At 31.4% G+C, this 24,961-nt stretch overlaps 1 protein-coding gene across 3 annotated transcripts in view; it reads left to right on the plus strand.

The window, feature by feature from the left end:
* The window catches only part of LOC118192931 (uncharacterized), a 125,515-nt gene that overhangs the window by 77,309 nt on the left and 23,245 nt on the right, over positions 1–24,961 (plus strand). For all 3 annotated transcript variants that reach the window (XM_085817371.1, XM_085817369.1, XM_085817372.1), the window contains 3 exons: positions 12,798–12,965; positions 17,138–17,386; positions 19,901–20,089. In XM_085817371.1, the coding sequence (XP_085673497.1) occupies positions 12,798–12,965; positions 17,138–17,386; positions 19,901–20,089 (606 nt within the window). The remainder of the gene's footprint in view (positions 1–12,797; positions 12,966–17,137; positions 17,387–19,900; positions 20,090–24,961) is intronic.

Consider the following 24,961-nt stretch of genomic DNA (forward strand, 5'->3'; position numbering starts at 1 on the left):
CCTTTTACTCCTGTTGTTGATAAAGGCCAGAAGTTCTATGACCGCGGAACCATGAAGTTACTATAAAGATGGTAAAAGTTCATTGAACAGAATGGAAGAAGTTTGACTGATTAAAGCTCATTTTTGTATAGGAAAAAAAATGCGTTTTATTTCACATTAAAAAGCAGAAATTATTGTCTTGCAAACTCGATATATTCGTGAGCTTTTTTTTATCCAATGTTTTTTAATAAAAATTCTAGAATAGAACGGAAATTCATTTATTGATTTTAGCTTTATGAGTTTTTGTGCATTCTTACATTTCTTTAAAACTATTTATTACCTTTTCATAGCTGCCATTTCTCCCGGATTTACCATGAAACTCTCGTTTCTTTTGTCCTATCTTCCAATTTTTAATTTTCAGCATTTACTAAGAAAAGTGTTTTTGAGCAATAAATGAAATTTATCGAATTAACGAAACTTAAATTATGGAAATTTTATTCCTTCACCACTAACAGTTTTTCAAAGTAAATTTTATTAACTTTTATTTGAACTGGAGTGTCTTAGTATTATAAGTTCCTGTTATCAAAATAAAGTGCTTCACAAATGCTCTACGAATTCTTATAATTTAAGTAATTAAATATTTATAGAACATTTTATGAAGATTAAACTCATGTTTGTAGGATTCTATTATAACTAGAAACTTATGTCAAAATTTGCCGTCATACTGGACTAATAGACAGTTACCTCTTAGTCTGGAAAAAATCTCAAAGACTGAAGAAGGTTTAAATATTAATATTATTTTTATTTTGACTTTAACTGAGCAAAAAAACGCAGCCTAGGGCAACAAGCGAGCTTCCGCTACTTTCGGTATTTGAGTTACAGTAATAGAAGGTTAAATTCAAATTCAGATTATCTAGTTGGAGATTACACTTAAAAGAAACTAACTAAGCTGAGCCGTAATTTAGAACATAGGTTAGCAAGGCACTGAAGCTGGAATACAACTTATACACGAAAGTCTAATTCACATTATGATGAGGACAACGGAAAGAAGTAGTTGTGGTAAAGCTTAAATCATAATAATTGGTCAATTAACATAACATATCTTACATGCTTAATAAATTATTATTTATTTGTAATTTATTTTTACATGAATGTAGAGTAAATTACTAAATTTATGCATACAGCAGTATGTACATGAATGGTGAATTTCATTTTCATCGAACTAAGTTAATGCGTTTCGTCTCCGCTCGGGATCTTCTCAGTATGTATAAAAAATTACAGAATGAAATTAGCCAAAGAACATAAAATTTAGAATATGTGATTAAATATAAATATAGTTTACGTCAAAATCATATCATAAATAATTGCATAACCTGAATCATACATTACAAAACGAATTTAAGTCAATTTAAAGTTCTCAAGTGATACCAATCTCCCGAAAGCTCCTAGGTTTTCATACTTCAAGGATAGCAGCTATGCCGTTTCGTTCATTACAAAGCTTAAAATTACAAACCAGAAATGAAAATGTGTAGTTGCTATAGAGTTAAAAATATCAGGTTAAGTTGAAAGTTTTTTTATCACAAACAGTTGTTGTTATTTCTAATCCCCGAAGTGGTCTAATATGCTTAGACCAATTCCATGAGTCCAAAAACCTCTAAAAAGACAAGGTGTTTCGAAAAAACCTCGTCCAAGGTAAAATCAAGACAAAATAAAATATGATCAGGTGATGCCTGAGCAGCATTACACTTAGATCTTAAAAACTTTCTGCCCTTGGTCGTAGAAGAGACTCCTCAAATGTGCACTGGCAAAATGTGATATGCAAGTCTGCTGGCTTCTATGGCCCCCAAAAAGTTGGGCGCCACCAGGGCGAACTTTCGAGTACCAGTGATGTACTGGAGGGACACTCCAGAAATATAAGTGTCTCTCTATGATTTCTTATACTCGGAGAACATCTCACTGGAGGTGTAAAGCACATCTAACTGGGAAGTCTATATAGCAGCAGCCATTGCCAGAGAATCCGCAATATCGTTACCACTAATAATGATGAGGTTATATTTCACTGATGGTTATATTTTGTTATTATTAGTTGGTGGTAGCAGGAACTGTTTGGGATGACTTATAGTGCTATTATTATTTTAATTAACTAGTTAGTATGATTTTAATTTCTACTGTAATTTCTCTTTTTCCGGGTTATTAACAGAAATGTAAATCAGTTAGAGAGTGTTTAAGCTGAAACTTTGGACTGTAAGACAGAACGTGTTTCTGCTTCTCGAAGTCACGTTACTAGATTTCGCCCTCTGATAAAACTGTAATTCTTCCACTTTGCATTATTCCTGCCGATATTAAATTGTTAAGCCGGTGATGAGTTTAGAGTTAACTTAGATTTAAAACAGTTGTGTAATCTTTCACTATTCGGCCTAGTTTAATTTTTAAATTTGACTGTTATTTTAAGCTACATCGCTGCATGCGGTGGTTGTTTTATCAAATACGAGGCGTGCATTTTATAGTCAAGTTCTGATTTAATAAAAAAGTTATTTTAACCTTCTCAAATCTCTGTCGCTAACTTTCTGTCTGTCTCAATCTCTGGAGCCACAGCGATAAATTCGCTCCAAGTCTATTAGGAGTTTGATACTAGTTTATACTACCAAAGCAAGTCAAACTCTATAGACTATTTAGGATAGTCATTCCAGATAGTCAATCCACGAATAACGAATTCCACGAATAATCCAATTTGAGGTTACGTTAGCTACCTTTTCGGAATCTGGAAGAGAAGTTATTGAGATTTCTTTCATAAACTTGGCATATGTTTCAAAACATAATGTATTCAATACTACAGTAACAAATAATATGGCACTTAAAACATCAATTAGACCGTAATTCTCTAACTATAATAATTAGTTACTGGCTAATTTATCTTAGGGAGGAGGACTTCGTGTGGGATTTTCCAAGAAAATCTGGCTCTTATTCGCAATATACGTGTGGAATATTACAAAAGAATATGGAGAATCAGTTCAACGGGAATGGAATGTAAGACAACTTATTGGCGTAAACATTCTTACACGTTGGGCTAATGCTAAGTCTATTAAATGTTAGGATAAATGCAGCTAGCTTATTGCAAGCTAAATAAGTCATTTGATTCTTGGCATAGAAACCCCCACCATAATATTTAGATTACAATTATAATGTGGTAAATGAGATTCATTACCTGAGAGAAATATCTAAATTCTATTGTTAAGAATAATAGAGAATCTAAACGATTGCAGCCATCAATTTAGAGGTTAGGAGACGTCGTTAGTTAAGTGTTTTCTCCACGCATCATTAATTTTTATGTTAGAAAGCTACTATGTGAGATACGTTCTGTTACGTTTACCGTTTTGATAGCAGCCTCTCTGGGGCCAATTACTATTTTTATTTCTTTAAAAGTAATTTGGTTTAATACTTTGGAGTGCAATATTTGCTCCAAATTTGCTGTTTGACTGGACGCTTTGAACTGAAGTCTTACTCGAAACGTTTGGACAACAGAAGGATGTTGATTGGGATAAAAACTATTCGATTAGGTGAGCTTTAAATACCTTCATGTCCCGACTTTTTTGAATTCAGGTATTAACTCGTATATTCGTTTTCTGTTATAAATCTATATAAAGGTACACGCTTTAACTTTCTGTCTTACGGATTAGCTGATTAGAACGGCAAGGTGCTAAATGACACTCTATAATACTATAATGAGTATTTTTTCACATAAATGAATATAAAATCACAGAACATAAAATAAAACATAAATGAATATAAAATCACATAAAATAAAACATAAATGAACATAAAATCACAGGCTGAAATGTAATTTAAAACTTAAAATTAAATTCATTCTAAAAATCACTTTCGATACAAACACGCTGTAAGGTAACTGAAGTAACTGAATTTTTAAGCAGAAATTATCGTTTTCAATACAAGAAGCAAATAGCATTTTGTCATAGTTTATTCATATAGTGCAAATCGCACTCAAACCATGGCATTTATAGATGACATATTATCAGCCAATACGTAATAGTAGTTGCCAAATCACATGCCATAATTGCTGGGTGTAATTTTAAAAAATGATGTATTAGATGTTCGCACAAGCAAATATTTCTGCTTATTAAAAATATCTTTTCTTCGGAGGTGAAAATATGTTTCATATTACAAAGGCAAAAATTATGTCAGTTTTCTGATGCTAAACTGAAATCCTAAAATTGCTCCCCAGCTGCAAATTTCTTTTCATATTTCCCTCTCCTTTATATTAGTTGACACAAACTAAGTAAGAAAATGCTCTTCATAATAACGTTTTTAGTTACACAAAATAACATGACACTGGTACCGATTGGAGTATAATTTTTTCCAAACTTCTTTTTTAAATAAATTCATTTCTATAAAATATTACTGCGTTGGTATTACGAATATTCAACCAGGTGTTTCAGAAAATAAAGAAAGCTTATTTTAAAGCAGAATTTGTATTTTTACATGAATGTGATATTTCAATGACACTGTGCGTATCCTTCTGCAAAGGCATGGAATTATGCCATAGCATCTTAATTTGAAGTCTTCCAAATTCACGTACTGTAAAAAATCTGATATATTTTCACGGATATGAAAATAATTAATTCTTCGTTATGACCTACGACTACATTAAACATAAAGCGTTTTATTACGTCTCTTTGTCACTCCGGACGCACAGGTGGTTAGGCGAAGATTAGCATGGAGCTAAGCATACTCCCGTGCAAAATCATTTTTAGTTTTTTCTTTTCTCTGAACACGTAATATCGAATACCCTCTGTAATGTATTGATACCATAGAGTCCAGTCCGGTTGATACCATGGAGCGAACAATTTGTCTGCTAGGTGGTTGAGCTGGGGACGATAAGTACTCTCTGTAGTGTCCTCAAGTAAAATTCCCGGTGGTATATATAAAACTGAACTTTTCTAGACAGTTCAGATTCAACCGTAATCCCTGAAAATATCTAAGATAAGTGCCCATTCATTAAAAGAAAATAAAAATGATTAGTATCTGACTGCAATATGGTAAAACTATAGGAACTCGCTCAGATTAACAGATGCTGTTTGCATCGAGGGCTTATCTGCTCCAACAAAACTCGAGAGCTATTTTCCTGTGCCTTCGTGGAGATCTTCCTAAGAGAAACTGGCTCGCATGCACGTTGCACATGTGGAAGATTAGATAGGTATTAAAATTATTAGGATAGGTATTAAAATTATTAGGTATTAAAATTATTAGGTATTAGGAAGTTAGATATTAAAAATTAAAACAAAAGGCTTTAATTATTAAGAAGTGTGTTCATGACTTTCGAATTCTTTTATTTGTTAAGCAATTACAGACATTATATTCTAAAAAAATAATTTAAAATGTTATACATCTTTGTAAGTAATAATTGTCTGGCCATGTGTTTGATAGATACCTTCGAATATGAAGTAACGTTATATAAATAACCCAAAATTAGAAACTCTCCATTATATGAATCCTTAACGTCAGAAATGCATTATATGCACAGCATTGAATAAAACTATATTAAAAACATTTGGCTGCAATTATGGATTTCCTTCCTCGAAAAACTATAGTTGTAATTATCATTACTGTCCGAATTATTTTTGGAATAGTTTTGAAGCATAGGAATCAGCAATATAAATAATGAATTATACAAAGAAACGTAAGTTGTATCAATTGAAAATAAGATTATCCCTCCTTTTATATATTTTGTTATAAATTTGATACGGTCTTATAATCGATTTTTAATAAACGAACGAGGGAAAGGAGCTTTATCAACCTGAATGGAATAATTACATTTTTTAAATACTAAATAAACTGCGTGAGTAATTACCATATATATATATATATATATATATTCACACAGATACCGTGTCGATAAAAATCCTTACTTTTTCTTTCAGTTTTTGAAACTGGTTTTCTTTTGTAATTTTTCCAATTACAAATATGTTTTTAATGACGCAAACAACTTGTAGTTAAAAAAAATCTGCTTTGTATAAACTACGAAATCTAACTTTTTATATAATCTCATGGTCTCTATACTTACATTTATGAAAATTTTATTCTCTTTATAAAAAACACAAAAAATTGACTCCGTATGATAAAACTGAATGAGGTATTTAATTTGAAAATTTTCGACTTTTGAATTCCTTTTGAAATTGCTTTAAGAGTTAATAAAGAAATTAGTAAATTTGAGGCTGATTTTTTCCCCTTAAATACTATCTAATAATAAGCTTTTGTGATTTCCTCAATTCTTTAATTTATAATTGTGTGACGACTGGTACTCCGAAAGAATTTTCATACAAATAATTTATACTTTTTCAAATGTTAAAAATATATTATTAATCTTCTCATGCAATTTTATTACTTTAGAAGCCTAATCTAAAAATTATACGAAAAGTCAATTAAAATAAAAATATTATATAGACTACCATTTGTCAGTATGACATTACTGAAGCTTGCTAGTATTTTCTAGAACAAGAACTCTGTAAGATTCTGTGAATAAGATCTCTTGCTTGAAAACAAAATATATTTATCAACAAGTTTCATAATAATATACATAGAAATGCCTACCACTTAATCAGGAAATATAAACACTTCACTTTTTGTTCGGCTACTGAACATGAGGTTAACAGTTTTGAAACTAAATACAGTGGACTCTCGATTATCCGAGTGCGGATTTTCTGATTTGCAGATTATCCGTGCGTGGTGATTGCCACTCACGAACAATGAAAGCTATGCGCGAGAGAGTGTAAAGAACACACACGCGCAAATTAGAGCTCGGTTAAAGGTTTTTCTCAATGTAGAAATCGGAGATTTATCTAATTCTGAAGACGTTGAGGTAATAACTGAAGTTATTACTGTAAGTTATTTTTAAAAATTAAAAATGTAAAATTCTTCGAAAATGTCGATTCCGAAAAATCGAGAAATATTTCGATAGCTGACCTACTGAGCCGGACTTTCAATGCTTGAGTGATGCGGATATCGTTTCAAATGTCACAAGAACCGAATAGGCAGAGAGTGATATTGGAAATACAAGTGAAAAAAATCCTGACAATTCATTACATCAATGTAAAGTTCTGAGACAGCAATGACTTATGTTGAAACATTATCTGACTTCGTTGTCGAATGAAATAATAGTATTTCGAAAAATACGCAGTGGAATCCAACAGATATTTAAACGATCTCAAAAACAAAGTAATTACTGAATTTAAGAAATAAATGCATGCAATATTTATAAAAATTTAGAACTTGAATTATCCGTGAACCTGCTTCTCCAGTATTAACACAGATAATCGAGAGTATAGTGTATCTCGGTAAGCTTTATTTGTACGGGAGTATCATTTGATGATATGCTTTGTGATTTAAAAGTGTGCAAGATTCTTTATTTTATAATTTTGTTATAATTGGTATGCCGAAAATTTTTTTATATAAATAATTTATATGTTTTCAAATGTTAAAAGTACTAAATTCGTATGAAGTTTTATTACTTATGAATCCTAATATAGTACTCATTAGAAAATTCATGAAATTAGAAACATTTTTAGTTTTTAATTTATGTAAATAATATGGCGAATTCGCTCTGACACTATTGAAGCTTTTCGTTTTTTCCTAAAACCCGATTTCTGTAATATTCTGTCAATAAAATGTTTTAATAAAAAATAAATAAGTTATAATTATTATTATTATAGTTATAAATTTATTTTGATCAATACATTCCATAACAATCTGTATAGAAATGCTTGCCAATTAACCTATTAAGTTTTTAGAAACCTTTTCCTAAACAAAAATTTATAAATTTTGTTCTCTAAATTATTTTGCTTTTAATTAAGTATACAAATGCAAACTCTTCGCTCTTCAGTTTGTTTACGGCCCCTCACTATGATATTTAACTTCAAAATTAAAAACCTCAGTCAGTTTTTGTCGCATGGGACCACAAATGTTTTGTTGCACTTTTTATAATAAGCATAACATTTTCCTATATACAAGTACAGGGATCGGGGGAACGTATAAAAAGTTGGGTTTAGTAATTTTTATAAAACTAATTTTTTTAATATAAAAATGCCAAAATATGAATATTTGCATCATTTAAAATTTTGTTTTTAACCTTAAAATATATCTCTACAATCAACGATTGCGAGAATGAAGGCCGGTGAGAACTTTTTTAGACGCGGTTTAAACCATATGCACATGTTTCCTAACTACTGCTAATTATAATAGCTACGTCTAGCTGACAGATCTATACTGACTACTATTCGTAACTGACATATGCCTGGCTTGGAAATATTGTTTAATCACTTGGAAGTGGCTATAATAATGGGCCGCTAAATACTGCCTTTCATCCACAACTAACGGTGCTACTATTTCAAGAAGGCAGTATTTTTATAAGAAAATGACAAGAAACGAGATTTTCTTTTTCAGAGTTACTTTCAAAATAAATATTTACCCATATTTTTATTTTTTAAAATTTATCATATAATATAAGAAGCGTCTTTTATTATTTTCGTGTAAATACGGCATGTAATTGCAGTGCGTTTGCTGTTATTGACTTTCATATTCATCATCAGATTTTATTTTTGATGCAAACTTCCGGATATATATATGAGATTTTTAGAAGTTCTATACTGCAGGCAGCAATACTACATAACTTTAATAATGCCATTCATTACACTAACTTAAAGTTAATAAAACGTGATGCAAAATGTTATTAGGATTTAAAAATTATTTTTTAATTTTATTACTCTTGTCGTTTTTATAATATGATAAGTAAAAGAGAAATTGTTTAATGCCATGTAACTATATTTTTGGGCTCGGAATCAAGATTTCGCGCTCTGATATCAACCGAATGAAAGGACAATAACAGCTGAAAAGGGTTAATAGGAAATAAATTATTTCAGGCTTTCAAGGCGTATTTTGGACGATATCGGACAACGCAAAAGAAAATTCCAAGATTAAGTGTTTCTTTTTATGGTAGAAAAGAACGACTAGGAAGTAAATCTAAAAGGTTGCTAAGGCTTGTCTGCGTTTCTTAGATTTTCAGATTCACTTCAAAAGTTGGGATGGAAACGGAGCCAGAAGTCTACAAATTTGGAGATGGCAATACAGGTGTTATGAATTTCATATTCCATCGCAGTCTTTTGTCCTTGAAAAGAATCTGAAATGACAGTATTTCGACGCAAATCGTGACATTACTCCTTATAGCGCACCTGATTCAATAGTAGTTGAGCCACCTGACATATTGCGTGCACCAGTCCTGACCTTCGCCTCAGAAAGAGATAGCTATCGCTTTGTTTTTATGTTCTGTTTGGGCAGAGCTTAAGACATTTAGTATATCTGAAGGGACAACAGAATGGTTTTTCATTACGTTAATAAAGTCATCTTCACTGTTTTAACGAAATGTACTCTTTCAGGTGCTTAAATGAATGCTTTTATGCTTTTTTTTTTTTTCAAATATTTGTCTCGGAGCAAACATCTTTTGTAACGCAAGCCACCTAACAGAAGGGCAAATTATTGTTCAGGGCGATAAGATTTCAGATGTTCTAGATACTCAAAACAAAAAACATTTTTAATCTACAAAAATAAAAAGCATTTCAATGATGCAGATAGATGTTTTTTAATAAACATGATTTATAAGTTAAGATTGAGAAGAATTTAGTTGAATACTAGATAATATAAATATTATTTCATAAAATTAACAATGCAAATGATAGTATCAGAAATCTAATAAATGAGATTTTCTGAAATACAACAGAACAGCTGAATTTTATGTCAAAAATCTCTGATCCAGCAAAGAACTTGACATAAATTAGAAGCAGAGTATCATTCTGAGTATTTTGCTATTATAGTGATGTTCATGTTTATACTAAACTTTTCATTAGGTTAAATATTGTCTAATAATAATATTGCTCATATATCCAGCTTGTTGTGTGAAGCTTAGCATTCTTATTTCTAATTAGGTGAAAAAGCAAGTTTAATTTGGAGTAGATTTTGAATATCGATTTTCAGAGATGCAGATATAGGTCTCTCTTCTTCGGGAACAAAAAATATTAATGCAATCTTTATTTCTGTACTTGGGTAAGTTTCTCGTATATATCAAATTTCTAGAAGCTCCATACTGAGGGTCGACACATAACGACGAATTTAAATCTGATGATAATTTAGATATCTTGGGGTCAATTTATATGCCGTCTTGCCTTGTACACCAGAAAACACTGTAGTTCTTTAATTTTCGTATTAATTTATTTTCTTTCAAATTTTGTAATCGAAGCCATTTAGCACTTTAAATTGTTATATGCTGCAGAAACCCACTTATCTGAGCTAACTGGAGTAAGCAGTTTCGAATAAAAGACTTTTCAGATAACCTATGGACATGCTCCATCAAAAAGACAGATGTTTCATTTTTTGCGCACATAATTTTTGGAGGAAAAATATGCAGTTTGAGATACATTTGGCGTAAAGTAAGCTTCCAAATTTTTATTTAGGAAATATTTTTATTTAAATCACTTAAAGGAAATAATATGCGTCTAGTTTTACAAAAACAATGTAAAATTGTTTTGCTATAAGCTCAGATAATCGCCATTTTTCCGAGTTCATACCATAAAATTGGAGCTATATTGCTAACCAAAAGGCAACGTTCCTTTTCTGCATCTTAGTTAGCAATAAGGACATTCCTATTATTATTACAAAAATTCACTTAGCATAAAGTGTAATATTTTTATAACCTACTACCATTTTTATGATTAATTCACTTAGTGCATTGCAAAATTGAATTAGTATTATCTTTCAATGTATATAGATATATAAAGTATATCTCCAAGACAGAAACTGCCAAGATAGATTTTGTATTTGCATACAAATATACTCTGATGGTTTGTTACATTTAAAAATATATATTTACTTCCGAATAATAAGAAAAGCGAAACATTTCAGGACAGAGATTTACTTTTCCCGAAAATAACAGATAACACTGAATGCTAGTTATTTATAATTGTCAGATAATTACTTACATTTGGCTCAGTAGATTTTCAGAACTATGCTTAGTATGCAACAGCAAAACTCACTAGCTTAGAGAACTATTAACGCGCGTCGAGTACTACTAGAGTAGTTTCTTTAAGGTCGTTGGCGATGCCAAACTTTACACTCTATAACGTAGATTGTTTCTCTTGTTTAAAATTCCTCTTATTTACGCATTCAGAAGCAGACGAAAGAACAGGAGTGAGTATGTGACAGATCTGAACATAAACAAAACCTCTTAACTAAAATAAACCTTGTAAAGTAAAAATGTTTTTACACTTTATTCTGCTGAAAACATTAATTTGCGCTCGTAAATCGAATGAAAAATGTATATTCAGAGTGCTAAGCTGTGTCGAATTCAATGCAATGAGTTTTGAGTAACTGTCATTTCATATGATGTTTAACACGCCGTTGTTCTCGCCAATTACGGTTTCGCTTTGCGCTTACAAAGCCAACGGTCTGGAGCTCTCCCATATTAAGGTAAAAACTAACTGGTTGTGTGCCTGTTTCAAAGCCACGGTCAGTGGTCAACATTCTCTGAGCGAGACATGGTTCACTCTTTCACTCGTGTCTTATTTTCGTAATTTTCGAAATAAATACTTTTCCTAAAATTAATAAATCTAATTGATTTCTACTGTACCTCCTACGGTCTGCAACAGCATTTTTGTCTGGTTAGCGGAGTGAGTAGCAGATTGATGAAATATATTTAATTAGCAAACTGAGAAGAAAATATGATAGCATTTACTTTGGACGGAGCACTATGCTTTGAGATAATATAAAAATAATTTATAAAACTACACGAAAATATAAACATTAATTTCGTTTCACATGAATCTTCACTTATCTACAATTTAGTAGACAAAGTAAAATATGCTGATTTCAGTAACATTGTAAGTAATAACTTACAATGTTACTGAAATCAGCATATTAATTTGCAATGAAATGCAGCGATTTTGTGAAGCATTAGATTTCTTCACCGATACGACAAAAAAAACCGCGTTTTTTCTCACTGAATTTGCTGAGACAATGCACTTCAAATTTTTATATCAAACAGAATTGAGAAAAAGGAAAAAAACTTCTTTTTTCAATCTCTGACGTATAGGAGAAAGATCTAAAATCTCTCTGTCCACTGTGTAAGAGTTCACGTTTCTTTATATTTCAGAAAAGTTGGAGTCAGAATTCAGAATATTTCATATGATGCACATATATGGATAACATTTTAGCATCATAAAGAAATTCCTTCTTAAATTTTTTAATGACTCTGCATATTTGAAATAGCAAGCACGTTAGTTTACGATTTCTCTGAAGCATTAAATCGGAATGATCTAAAGAATCAGAATATTTGTAGTATTAAGAATATGCTTGTTATATTAAGAATATCTTTTGTTATTACAAAAATATTTTAATAAAAGATTCACTTATATGCAAATTCATACAATCATTAGTTGCCATTTCTTACATTATTATTGTCAAAATGAGCAACTATAGTTATACCATGAAGGTATGCTTGAAGGAGGGAAAATGCCTTATAATTCTATGGAAGTAATATATAATTTATAAAGTATCTATTAAAAAAAACGCTTGAGTTTTCATTGTTGCAAAAGCATCGTTTATGCTAATCTTGAACACGCAGATGTTTGCAGCCGCAAGTATTTCTTAACACTGGGTTAAGTAACACTTGCGATTGCATCCATAATGCTGTTCGTGTCGTAAATGGAGAATCTCTCTGATTACTTAAACAAATCTTATGATTAATTGTCTCTTTGTTTCAGATGCTAACTTGGATGAAACAATGTTGTATCATCGGAAAGCGGAAAACAGCCCAAAATACGTCAGAGAACATGGAAAATTTGGCTGTGAGAGAAAAATTCTTGAACCAGAACCCGAATGGATAAGTCTTAGCAGAAAACTCTGTGCCAAGTTTGTAGAAGGTCATATAGGTACGTTTTATTAAGTTTTTGGACGATATCTATTTCTTTTTCCCTCCCTCTTTTTTTTGGGGGGGGGCAGTAACCATTGTTATGTCTGAAAACACTGTTTAATAATTTCTTATAAATTCAGCGAATTTTGAGAATATAAAATGAATGGCTCATCAAGCTTTTCTTTTGCTTACCTTGCCACCCTCCCCCTTCCCTAAAACTCAGAAGCGTATCTCTGAATTCTCTCAAGTGGGAATTCATAGTATAATAATACAGTTAGGACGGATTTTCATGAAAATAGTGATCTCTTTTGGAAAATTCGTGAGGAAAATAACAAAGCATAGGAGATATAAAGTTCTGCAGTTTGTTTTATTTCTAAACAATCAGTTCCTAAAATATGTGTTTAATCTGATTTAAATGTACAATTTCGCTTCTGTTTCTTCCAACTTACGGGCTGTATGCACTACATACCATATATTTATAACTAGTGCACGGAAGAGCTCGTCAAAATTGAAATTAAAGACCTGTTTGAAGCTAACTTGGAATAAAGACTTTAATGTAATAGAAATGCGCTTTAGAGTTTGGTAAAAATACAAAGGCACTAATTTAATCCCTTCCGCGATTCATATCTCGAAAGCCAGTCTCTAATTTTATTTTTGAAAATCTTATCTCAGATTTAGAAATTTTGGAAGAAAGTAAAAAAAAAAAAAAGCATACAAATATGTAGAAATTACTAGTTTTATTTATAAAATCTTTGATTTTACACGCTTTGTATAAAAGTCATTAAAATTGAGAAAGAGTTAGTTATCTTGTGACTGGTTTTGCTTTCATCAAATGCTTCTATTAGTCCCTTATAAAACTATTCGGTGATGACAGTTTTTCATTCACTTAATACCTTTGTAGAGTCATTAGGTTTTGTTGAAGCAGGAGACGTGAAAAATGTCCAGTTCCCTCGCAGAAACTCGAAACCTGGACCTCTAAAATACGCGTCGAGAATGCTTCCAATTAAACCAGGAAGAAAGGAGGAAAAAAATACCTTATATGCTACCCCTTTCAAAGGGCGACTGGGGATTAGGGGACTTATTCGCAAATTTTGGTTGTGACGAATTATCGTCCACCACCTTTTTTTCAGTTCAGGTGCCACTATAGATTTTTAAATGACAAAAAACTGAAGAATTTGGCATTGCTCTTGCCGGGATTCGAACAATGGACCTCCCGAATGCTCGTCGTATATGCTTCCAGTTACAACAATATGATATGATAAAGGCATGTGGAAATGAGGGAGAAAATGCTACTTATTGGAACTGCCGCTGAAGATATTGGTGGCGTTTATAAACAACGGCTTGGTCTGAATGCTACAAGATAAACAGTTTTTCTAATTTGCTCCAGCGTTATAAGATTTTCTTCACGTCACTTGTTTTAAATTCTTCCTTTTTGTTGTTATCTTCTTTAGTGTGTTTCTAGAAGTTTAATCTTCTGTACTACATCTGTAATCAGTTTACTACTATTCAGTTTTTTCCTAGAAATTGAACATTATGTACAACACCTGTATTGAATTTCCTGTAATATTTGTAAAATTCAGTAAAGTTTGTAAAGTGTTGCGACTGTAAAGCATATTTGTAATGTGTACTTTGTAAGTTTCGCTGTAAATTTGAATATCTGAAATTATGTAATAATTATGCAAATCATATAGATCATAAATGAAATCCTGAGCTACACCGGCAACAATATATTCCAACGTTATTTGATGTATCTCCTAGTGCTAGATATACGGGAACGCGAGGCAGTACCACCTAACCTCCTGCAGAATGATAATTTCCCGTCAACTATCAACTGTTATCGTCTTCATTCTTTGATGACATTTGGTTTTCTTCTTCATTCTTTTCTCTTTCCTGTTCCTTTCTTAACTCTTGTAGCTACTGATTTGCAGCTCAACATTATATCCCTCTTTCTCTATAACCTCTTTATCATCTTTTAAATACATGGTCATTCCCAAGGAACAATAGTATCTGTAGTAGTCTCGCTTTCAAGTTCTATGAATGCAGTTCTTTGGACACAGTCGGGCTATAGTTTTTCTTGGCTGGATTAAGTGTTAGAATAGAAATATTTTCCTTAGCGTTAATTTAATAGTTTTAACATAGAAAAAAACTTCTTGTAAGAGCTAAGAATTAGAAATACGATTTTATTAACAAAAATTCAAATTAAATTTTTGAACTGTAGCTATTTAATTAGGAGGAAAAAAAGAAGAAATACACTTAGTAAAATAAAAAACTAAAAATAGCTCTATAAAGTTTATCGTTTGACATATTAATTGAAAATTGCAAATCATTATTCCCACATCAGACATAATAATTAAATTACACTTTATACTACAAAAAGTAGAAGTTCGTATCTCGAAAATTTTGCATGTTAAATGGTTCGTAAGTTGAGACCTTACTGCGCGTGCAAAATCAATGTTTGTACATGGAATATGCAATGCTTGTTATTTTAGCCAAGTTTAATTTTATTGACTATTGTAGGCAAGCAAACTTACTAATATCTTACTTCAGTTACAAACAAGTATTGTCCATCTGGAGAATAATTAAAAATTTGAAATAAATCTCGGAAGTCCTTTCTTAATTGGCTAAATAACGCAAGATGATAGACATAGAATCAAAGCGATCAGCATTTTAGAATGCATTTACAGAAGAAGAAACATTCTGTGCTGTGTTCTGATGACTTAAAAACCGAGCTAGCAACCAACAGTTCTACAATTAAATTTCCCAAGTCGCTTAATTCGATATTTTGAACGACTAACAGTATTTGCCTTGAGAGACTTGCGATCATAGCAGTGCATCACTCATTATGCATAGCTAAGGTCAAAAAAACAGATGTTGCTCTCCTGAAAATATACACTCTAAAATTTCCTCTTAGCGCACTGAGACTCACATATTGAGCCCTTTAACTAACTGGAGTTTAATTCAAGCACGCGCCCTTTCAACACACAGGCGTTCAGCTCCCACCGTTCATATATATAAAACATACCTACTAAATTCCTTATCCGGCCTTTATTTTCAAAACCATTGATTGTAGACACTTTTTCAAATTGCAAAAATGTTTTAAATGACACATATACTGATGCACTGATATTTTAAAATTTAAAATAATTAATTTTGCAAAAATTACGAAATCTAATTTTTTATATTCTTTCCCGTACCTTATATACATACTTAAAAAAATTATTCTCATTATAAAGCACGCAATAAAAAATGATGTACGAAAGCTTACGAGATATTTAGTTTTAAAATTGGACATCATATTCAGGAGAGTTACAAAAAGTGAAAAACGAAGTGTTTGCATTTAAACTTAATTAAAATACAATATCCGTTTAAAAAGACATGTCTTATTTTAACAGATTAAGTAACAAGCATTTCTATGCATATTCTTACAAAAAGTGTTGACGAATATGCTTTTTTTCAAACAAGAGGTGTTAATCATGAGATCTTACAGAATTCTTGTTCTAGAAAACACTGGTAAACTGTCATACTGACAAATAGCCTTATCCGCATAAATTACAGATTAAAAATATTGCTAGTTTAATGAATTTTTCGTGTTGTTTTTAGATTAGAATTCTAAAGTAATAAAACTGCATGAGAATATTAATAACGTATTTCTAATGTTTCGTAATTTATAAATTATTAGGTGAATTTAACAGTAGAATTTAAATGTGAAATCTATGAGCTTTTGTGAATATTTAGAAAAAAAAAGCACCTCCATCCTCCTAAATCAAGACTCCTTAGCGACTTTTTGACTTCAGCTTAACAGCTCTTCCTTTCACCTTTAGAGAATGTTTCTCTCTCAATTATTTCAATTTTCATTAACGATGATGTGGAGGTAACTACAATTATTCTGCAAAGGTACTCCGTAACCAAACGCCTTGGTCCTAAATCAAACCTCTTCACTATGCAGTAAAGCCCGAGCTGCGTTCATTTCAGCTAGTATATTAATAAAAATTACTTACTCTGTAAGATTATATGACATTTTAATTTTAATCTAATCCTAGATACTTGTATTAATTTTTTCAAGTGCGTTTTCTGTAACAAAAACTATTTCGAATAATTTTAACATGCTTTCAGTAAGCAGTGTTTTTATAGTACTCAAGTTTTACATAAAGCTTTTTAATAAACGATTATAAACGTAGCGTTCTTTTACAGAAAATCATTCTGTCGATTCCTATAACTACGAGGAATCGAATGGAGCGACACCAAAACATAGTCCTTCTACGAATGGAATAGAACAAGTGAACAGTCCTCCAAAGCCAACACAAACATTCCAACCACAACAATTCCGTGAAGAAAAGAAAGTGGTAATTGAGGCATCTGTATTGGAAAAGCCAAGTGAAGAACCACCCTGGATTCCTCTGAGTCGGAAGTTACGCACAAAATTTATCGAAGAGCATATAGGTTAGTATTTTTTTTTAACTTTTTTTTTTGTGATGTCAAACAGCAAGGATTTACAAGTTGATTATAAGACATGCATTTGCGTTGCAGGGTGATAATGAAAAGATCAGAAAAAGTGTGGACATGTTTTTCCAGTCAGATGAACAGATATTAATAAACACGTGTTATCAATGTAAATTAAAGCAGATCGGCTGTTACATATGAATTAAATTCTTCTGATTGGCATGTATGACTGAATGATGTAGATATATGTAAATGGCATAATATACGTTTACTAAATCCAGCCATTGGTGAATAATATAATTCTCATTATATATAAAGCCATAAAATACCGCAAACTTTATGAAAGTAATTTAAAAATTAGCCCGTCATTCGTTATCTTTGCGACTGAATAATTGCTTAAAGTCAATAACAGATATAGTCATATTCATTGTTACGAGATCTTCACATTCATGTAAGGCATCAATCTGAAATAAAAACTTCGAGGTTTACATCGTATATATAATACAGCCTTGGCGCAAATTTTTCCTTTGATGCGTTAAGAAATCTCATATGAAATTATATTAAGGAAACGCTCGTTTATGAGATATTTTACAAGCAGCTGCAGATTTTATTTGATCTCATTTCATCATGTTTATATTAATGGAATTTCTGTCATTGTAGAGGAAGACACTGATTATAACATATGTTCGCTATCATCAGTATTATAAGTATAATTTAGTATTAAAATCGATATGAGGAAGAAATCTAAAATATTTTAAGGCTCTCGATTTATCCTCTTAATCCTCGATTTATCCTCTTAATCCTCGATTTATCTACTTTATATGGAATCAAAGCAAACTAGATAAATCGGGGATTACATTGTACCGAAAAAATTATTTTTTTTGTATTATAAGTACGTATCATGATATCTGTTATGTTTGTTGAAGGCACGCGTTTATTTTGTTCTTAATGTTCATATATTAATTAGATTATCTTACTAATAACTTGCTATATAGTATGCTTAGTACTTGTTTACAGTACGTTTTAGTTCAGGCTTCTTACTTTATTTCATCAAAACTTAGATAAATTTTGTATTTTTTACATTATGTCCTAACAATTAAATTCGTTTATTGAGAGTTTATGAACTTCTTTGATATTTGGTGTGTGTTTATATTTTCCATAATCATAATAATATAGACGTTTGTTCATGGAATAAGAAGATAAATTTTCTTTCATGAAATCAAAGACCATGAAGGTCACCGTTGGTAGGAGATTATTTGGTACTTTTCTGTTATCAGGATCGTATTCAGAAATATATGTATGTATGAACGTATGTATGTATGGATGTGCATATACGTGTGTGCGTATACAAACGCATACATGCATGCATACATAAACACATGCATCCATATGCACATTTCTGAATCCGTTCCCGATAACAGAAGTGTACGAATTATTTTCCTTATGAGACTTTATAAGAAGATAGTTCTGTATTTCACATTGAGAGCAAAAATTCCTTTATGTTTGTTCAGTTAATATGTTAAATTATAAACTTAACAAATCGAACAGTGAATGGACCAGAACTATATGTTTTGAAAATATAATAGAACCGTGACATTTCATTATCAAAATTCCTCATATTTCTCCAATAAAAGACATTTAGCATCTTAGAGAGTGAAAAATAACTTGATATCTATCAATTGCCCAGAAGTCTGAAGAAGGCAGTTTGAAATTTTAATTTAATTGAACTTGCAAATTAGGAGCAAAAGTCGATATAAATTAAATTTTAATGCTGAAGCTACTTATCTTTCCGTTGCTGCTCACCAGTTGCTGAGTAGTTGAAGTAGCAAAATGATGGTAGTTCGCTCGTGTTTCAGTTCACTGCGATGGAACGAATTTGCTGCATGAGTTGTTCATGATAATGCATGAAGCTTCGTATATAATATTATGATTCAGTTTCCTTTAAAATGCACTTCACTTTCTTCTTCCTCTGCCCTTTTCATTGGCAGAGAGCCTTAGAAGATTGCGATGGCATAATGCTAGATCCGGAGAAATACTGCCTATTCAAGTAGCTTCTTTACGAAATTATATACAAGTTGCTCGCATTTCCTGTGTATGTTACAAAGCAAATTCTTTTGATTTTATGCATACTGAAACCTATAATTTTCATTTTGAAGTAAACACGTTTTTTTTTTTTTTAAATAGACTGACTGATATTAAGTACATCGCTGAAATTCATCGAAATGCATTCACGGGAAAACAGTCAATTATAATAACAGGTTTTTAGCATTTAAATAACACACTGGGTGTGAGTTTGAGGTGCCTCTATCCAAATTTTATGTTTTATGGAACACTTAAAGCCCTTTCCTTCACTATGTGAAAAATCTAGCTTATTTAAACTGAGCTTCATTTCATTGCACCGCGGCGTTCCTTTGCTGCTATTATTAAAAAAAATTGAAATTTTAATTTTCGATACGATTGTAATTTCTAGTATGTTCATTTACACTGGATTTTATTTTTATTAAAATTTTTTAGAATACCCTATTCCGGCATGTGTCGAAGCGGTGCGAAATGCAGATATCGTTGAACCAAACGGAGATATCAGAATCATCGAAAAGATTGGAAGGCCGAAAAGTAAGAAATCTAGGATTAGAAAGGAGCCCCAGCCAGAATGGATAAGTCTCAGTAAGAAACTACGGGCAAAGTTCATCGAATCTCATATAGGTAAGTTTAATGCAAATAAACGAAAGAATTAGAATTGAATATCCTTTCAAATGTGGAGAAAGAAATGACTGTTACTACCGGGAATCACAGATTCGTTGCTACTTTTTTGCCATCGCTACCTTATCTGATTACAGGAATTAAGCTACAAGAACACAGCTATGGAGTAATTACGTATGAGATCATTTGTGAGCATCGTTAGTCAAATGCCATGAGAGCCAGGGATACCAATACGAATGTGCCAAACTCCATTCCCAATTTTGATCGAAAATACCTTGAGAACGGTATCTTTGGATTTCATATCTGTATCTTACATTGCTACCAAACGGATTTTAAATGCTTTCACTTTACAAAAATTCTAGCATCAAGATATCAATGTCTCATCTACGATTCGATCCACGACGCTGCTGCACCATGAATCATACTGGCCTAATGGTTTTTTCACGTAAATAGGATATTATGATATAGTTTCATATACTGAGATAATTATGGAACTGTTCCGTTTATTTAAACGGCATTAATATGGCGTATAAAAATAATAATTTGGCAAATACCGAAGAGATTAAGTGAATTAAAAATGATGGCGGTTTGCACGTTTTCAAAAAGACTTCTTTAGCATTTAAAATTCCTGCTACTATTATAGTAATGTATGAACTGAAACTGAATCGCTCTGGATTTTAAGGTCGTTCAGACAATTTGATGTATGATGTACAGCTTAATTGCGTCTTTTCTGTTGTATCGGTTTGCATTACTATAATTTTACCACTTGGGTCCACTGCGGGACAAAGATATAATAACTTGTACTTCCATCGCTGCTAAAACAAGTAAATACATATGAATCCATTAGGGATGGAAGCCAGAAGGAAACTTCAGTGTTCAGTATTTCTAACCCTTTGGTCACCGGTTAGTCTGCGTAATGAGTGATACTTCATTACAAGAAATAAGCCTTTTATATTAACGCTTAAAGTTATAAAGCCTTAAAATTAATGCGATAAATTGTCCTGAAGTCACAGGATTGATGTAAATATGTTGCATTTGTATTATTAGACCTCCATTATTGCTCTAAATTTCCTTTTTCGTATCTTCCATATAACAGATAGTGAAAAAATGAAATACTTTTCCTTTCGTGCCCGGTCACACAAAAATTTCTGCTTCCATTAAAGCTCTTTTCCTAGAAAACGCGAGTGTGCGTCATTGCAACTTGAATTACTGTTACGCATTTTTCTATTGTTTCGAAATATAAGATTAATAATAGAGGTAAAAAAGGGACTATTACCCTTGAGGTCATGGTTCAGTGGTTTCAACCTGAGGGCCAAAATGTCATAATACGGGTTACAATAGGAATTTGAATTTATGACCTTTGGGAATTCCATTCTTTGGGAGAACTTTTCACTGCTGTTATTGTCAGAGAATACCCATTCATGCTGACATTCGGAAACGGGATGCATTTCGTGTATTCAATCCACATGGGCCAGTTATTCATGTATTTGAACGAAACGTTGTGAGTCCGCTTATATGGGTGATGTTTCCCCTCCGTTTACATTTTTGGTACAGTTAATATGGAGGTGGTTCTACATACGTTTAGAACGATTCTGTGTTGTATAATTCAGATTTTTAGAATAAAAAAATACGTATTCTTAAACTTAAATCGTATCCCCCTTACTTTCAGTTTTTAAATTAAGCTTAATTATTAGTAAATTTAAGATAATTATCAGAAGGCAAGGAGCTGATATAATGTTTTTCTTAATATTAAGTCCCTATTGTATGACGTAGCAAGATTTCCTCATCAATTTCTTTTTCTCGTGGTTGTGCATATAAATACTTCATAAATAATCATGAAGTAATTATGTTTGCGTCTTGCTAAATGTTTTTCACAGAGAACTGCATATTGCGCTCTGCATTGAGCCACAGTTTTAGACAAAAGACAATAAACTAGACGATCTCTACTTTTTTCAAGATTTAAATCTTTTTTGGGGGGGGGCGGGGTCTTGTTTAATGTTAACATAAGACTTTTACGATATATCGATTGAATCCGCCGGGAAAATGGAATCTTTGCTTTCGAAATATTTTTAAAATATGTGCTTTTATCTAATATTCTAATATTCATTTTTCTTCTGCCCCTTCATATAAATGCAATGTTTGGCAGTTTTTACCTTTTAATGTCAAAAATACTTTTTATTTTTCCAAATAAAAATGCTAATTCCACAAATAAAAAAAATTACTTATTTTAAATGAAGAATGAATATATTCGTTTTTTGTAAAATGCAAAAGCTTAATCCTCAGCGTGACTATTATTTAGGTACTCCATCTCGAAGCAGACAACGGAATAGTTCAAAAATAAGAAGTCAGTGCTGAGGAGTTCACCTAGAACGTTTAAACATTCTTTTGTTTATTTATGTCAAATTCGTTCTAAAATTGCTCAAATGGCGACTTTACTCAGGGTGGGGAATTTATAAATTTATCATTAAATATCCCTCCAGAAAATCTTTAGATGTAAAAGAAAACATCACCAGTTCCTATGTGTTCAACTCGGAATAACATTAACCAAAAATGTTTTCAAAACTCAATGATAAATCCCAAATTAAAGTAATAACTTAAATATTATTAAATCAAATTCTTCATGAATTGTATAAATTGTTTTTATCTATATAAAATCAAAGCAACAAGGATATGAGGTAGAACCTCGTTATTAACTGTAAATACTGCAACAGAGCTATGACTTAAAACTCCATATTAACAGCAAAAAATTAAAAGATCTCATTCATTGAGGTATTTAATAGGAATTTACTAAAGGAAATGCGTATTAGCAAAAGATAAAACTAATTATTCTGTAATTTCGATAAATTTTGTAACTTAGGATTTTTCAGAAAGAACTGCTCTTTGAAAGATTATTATTATTTAGTCTCAATGAAAGATTATGCAACTTACAGTTGTAAGTGTTGATTCTTTCTACATTTAAACTAGAAAAAGAAAATATTGAAGCGCTTCGTTTTAATGCCGCAGATACGAATTACACGTAATTATGTTTCTTAATTTAATTTTTGGTTATGTCTTTATATATTATGTGAATCTTAAATCTGTTTTATGCAGAATTACTCGTATGAACTAATGAAATACGATAAAAATGCAAGGTGATCCAAAAATAACACGCAAAAAAAAGTAAAAATTCAATAATCTGAAAAGTACAGACAGTAAACCATACGGGCATTAATTAATAATGAAAGATTTTATTGGAAGAACAGTTAAATTTTTTTATCGACAGATGTTGCTTTAGTTGTGTCAGAAGTTTCGAACTGTACAGTGGCACAGTGCACAGCATTTAAAGAGGTTTCAGCTGGAGCATAATAGAGAATAATTTTTTTCAATATGGGCCGAATAATGGCGGCCGACCTCTGTAGAGCCGTGATTTCTAAGAAGCTCTGTTAGCAAAAATTACAAGAGCTAATCTTATTAAACTTCGCAGATATTTTTCTTTTTTCCTTTTTTTTTCCCTTCTTCTTCCGGAAGTTTGCAATAATCCTGCATTTGACCAGCTGATTAGTATCGTTTTCTCGTAATTTCTTGCCTCTCAGTTTCAGTTTCTGGTAATTCTCACCAACACAAGAACCATTTTTCTTAAGCAAATAGTCTTGCTTAAGTTAGTTAATCTAATCTTTATCAAAAATAGGTACAATAGTAGCCTTACAATTGCCTCTAAGCATTCAGTTAATGCATTATTATTATTATTATTATTGTCTTCAAAATATAATCAGCTTAAAACTGCTATTAGTCTCGAAGTATGATTTTGCATTGCTTCAATTTTCATTCGAGTCTGTTGCCATTCGGCAAAATGTAAGGTATTTATCCTTCGTATTGAATCTGTAACTTATTGGTTAACAAACTAAGCTTCTTAAAAGTAATGGATGCTGTTCTTAAGAATACCATTTTTCTTTTACTTTTTAACCTGATTGATTTAAATCAAAATTCATTTAATTCCTGCTATATTTAAGTAGAAACATTAAATACTTTTATAAAGTTATATTATGTATTTTTTCACTTTTAAAATATACAGAAGCTATAGAAGATTAAATATTTAGATATATATAATTTTATATTTAATGATATATAATGTTCCCATCTTAGTCTACTCATATTCATTTAGTATATTATAAAATGTTTCACTATTCAACACGTAGACCTCCCTCTGTTAATAAATTTCTATTGATAAACCGTATTAAACTTTAAAAGAGCCTTTTTATGGGTGACTGTTAAAATATGAATCCTCTCATATTTTCTTTTGCTTTGTTTTCATTTATTTATTTTATTAATTATCGTTATCATTATTCGCGTGTGTAAAAATTATCCCTCTAATGAATTACACTCTTGAATATTTCAATGATTTTTATGCATTTAATGCACAGGCTGTTAATTCAAATCACATTTTAAATTTTCTTGTAATACTGTATTGACGTTAGGACGGTTTGTCTATCACATGGAGAAAAACAAGTCATTTTAACTCAGCTGACCCTTATGAAAAACAGTAAAAACCTCACAACTTGTAACGTTTTTATATGATAGAAGAGATGGATCCTACAACGGTGATAAAATTTTCTAATTTTATTCACATAGTCACTAGTATACTTGCATGACTATGAAATCTGGTCATGTGCTGTTATGATTAATCTCATTTGTCTGAATTAGAACAAGGCCACCAATTTTATCATAGCAAGGCGTGCAAGATTACGTCTGTCGTTGGCAAGAATCTTCAGCACTATACGGGTGCAGTCCGATTTTGCTCAGTCCCGCCCCAATTTTGATAGAGAGCTCCCCAGAGGATGGGTCCGGGGATCTCCCACCCCTCTTTCCTTACCAGCAACCTCTTGAAAGGGCTTTCGA

Source organism: Stegodyphus dumicola, chromosome 5 (genome assembly GCF_044657685.1).
Source record: "Stegodyphus dumicola isolate Sdum_Otavi_A_Nest chromosome 5, ASM4465768v1".
In the NCBI taxonomy this organism is placed as follows: Eukaryota; Metazoa; Arthropoda; class Arachnida; order Araneae; family Eresidae; genus Stegodyphus; species Stegodyphus dumicola.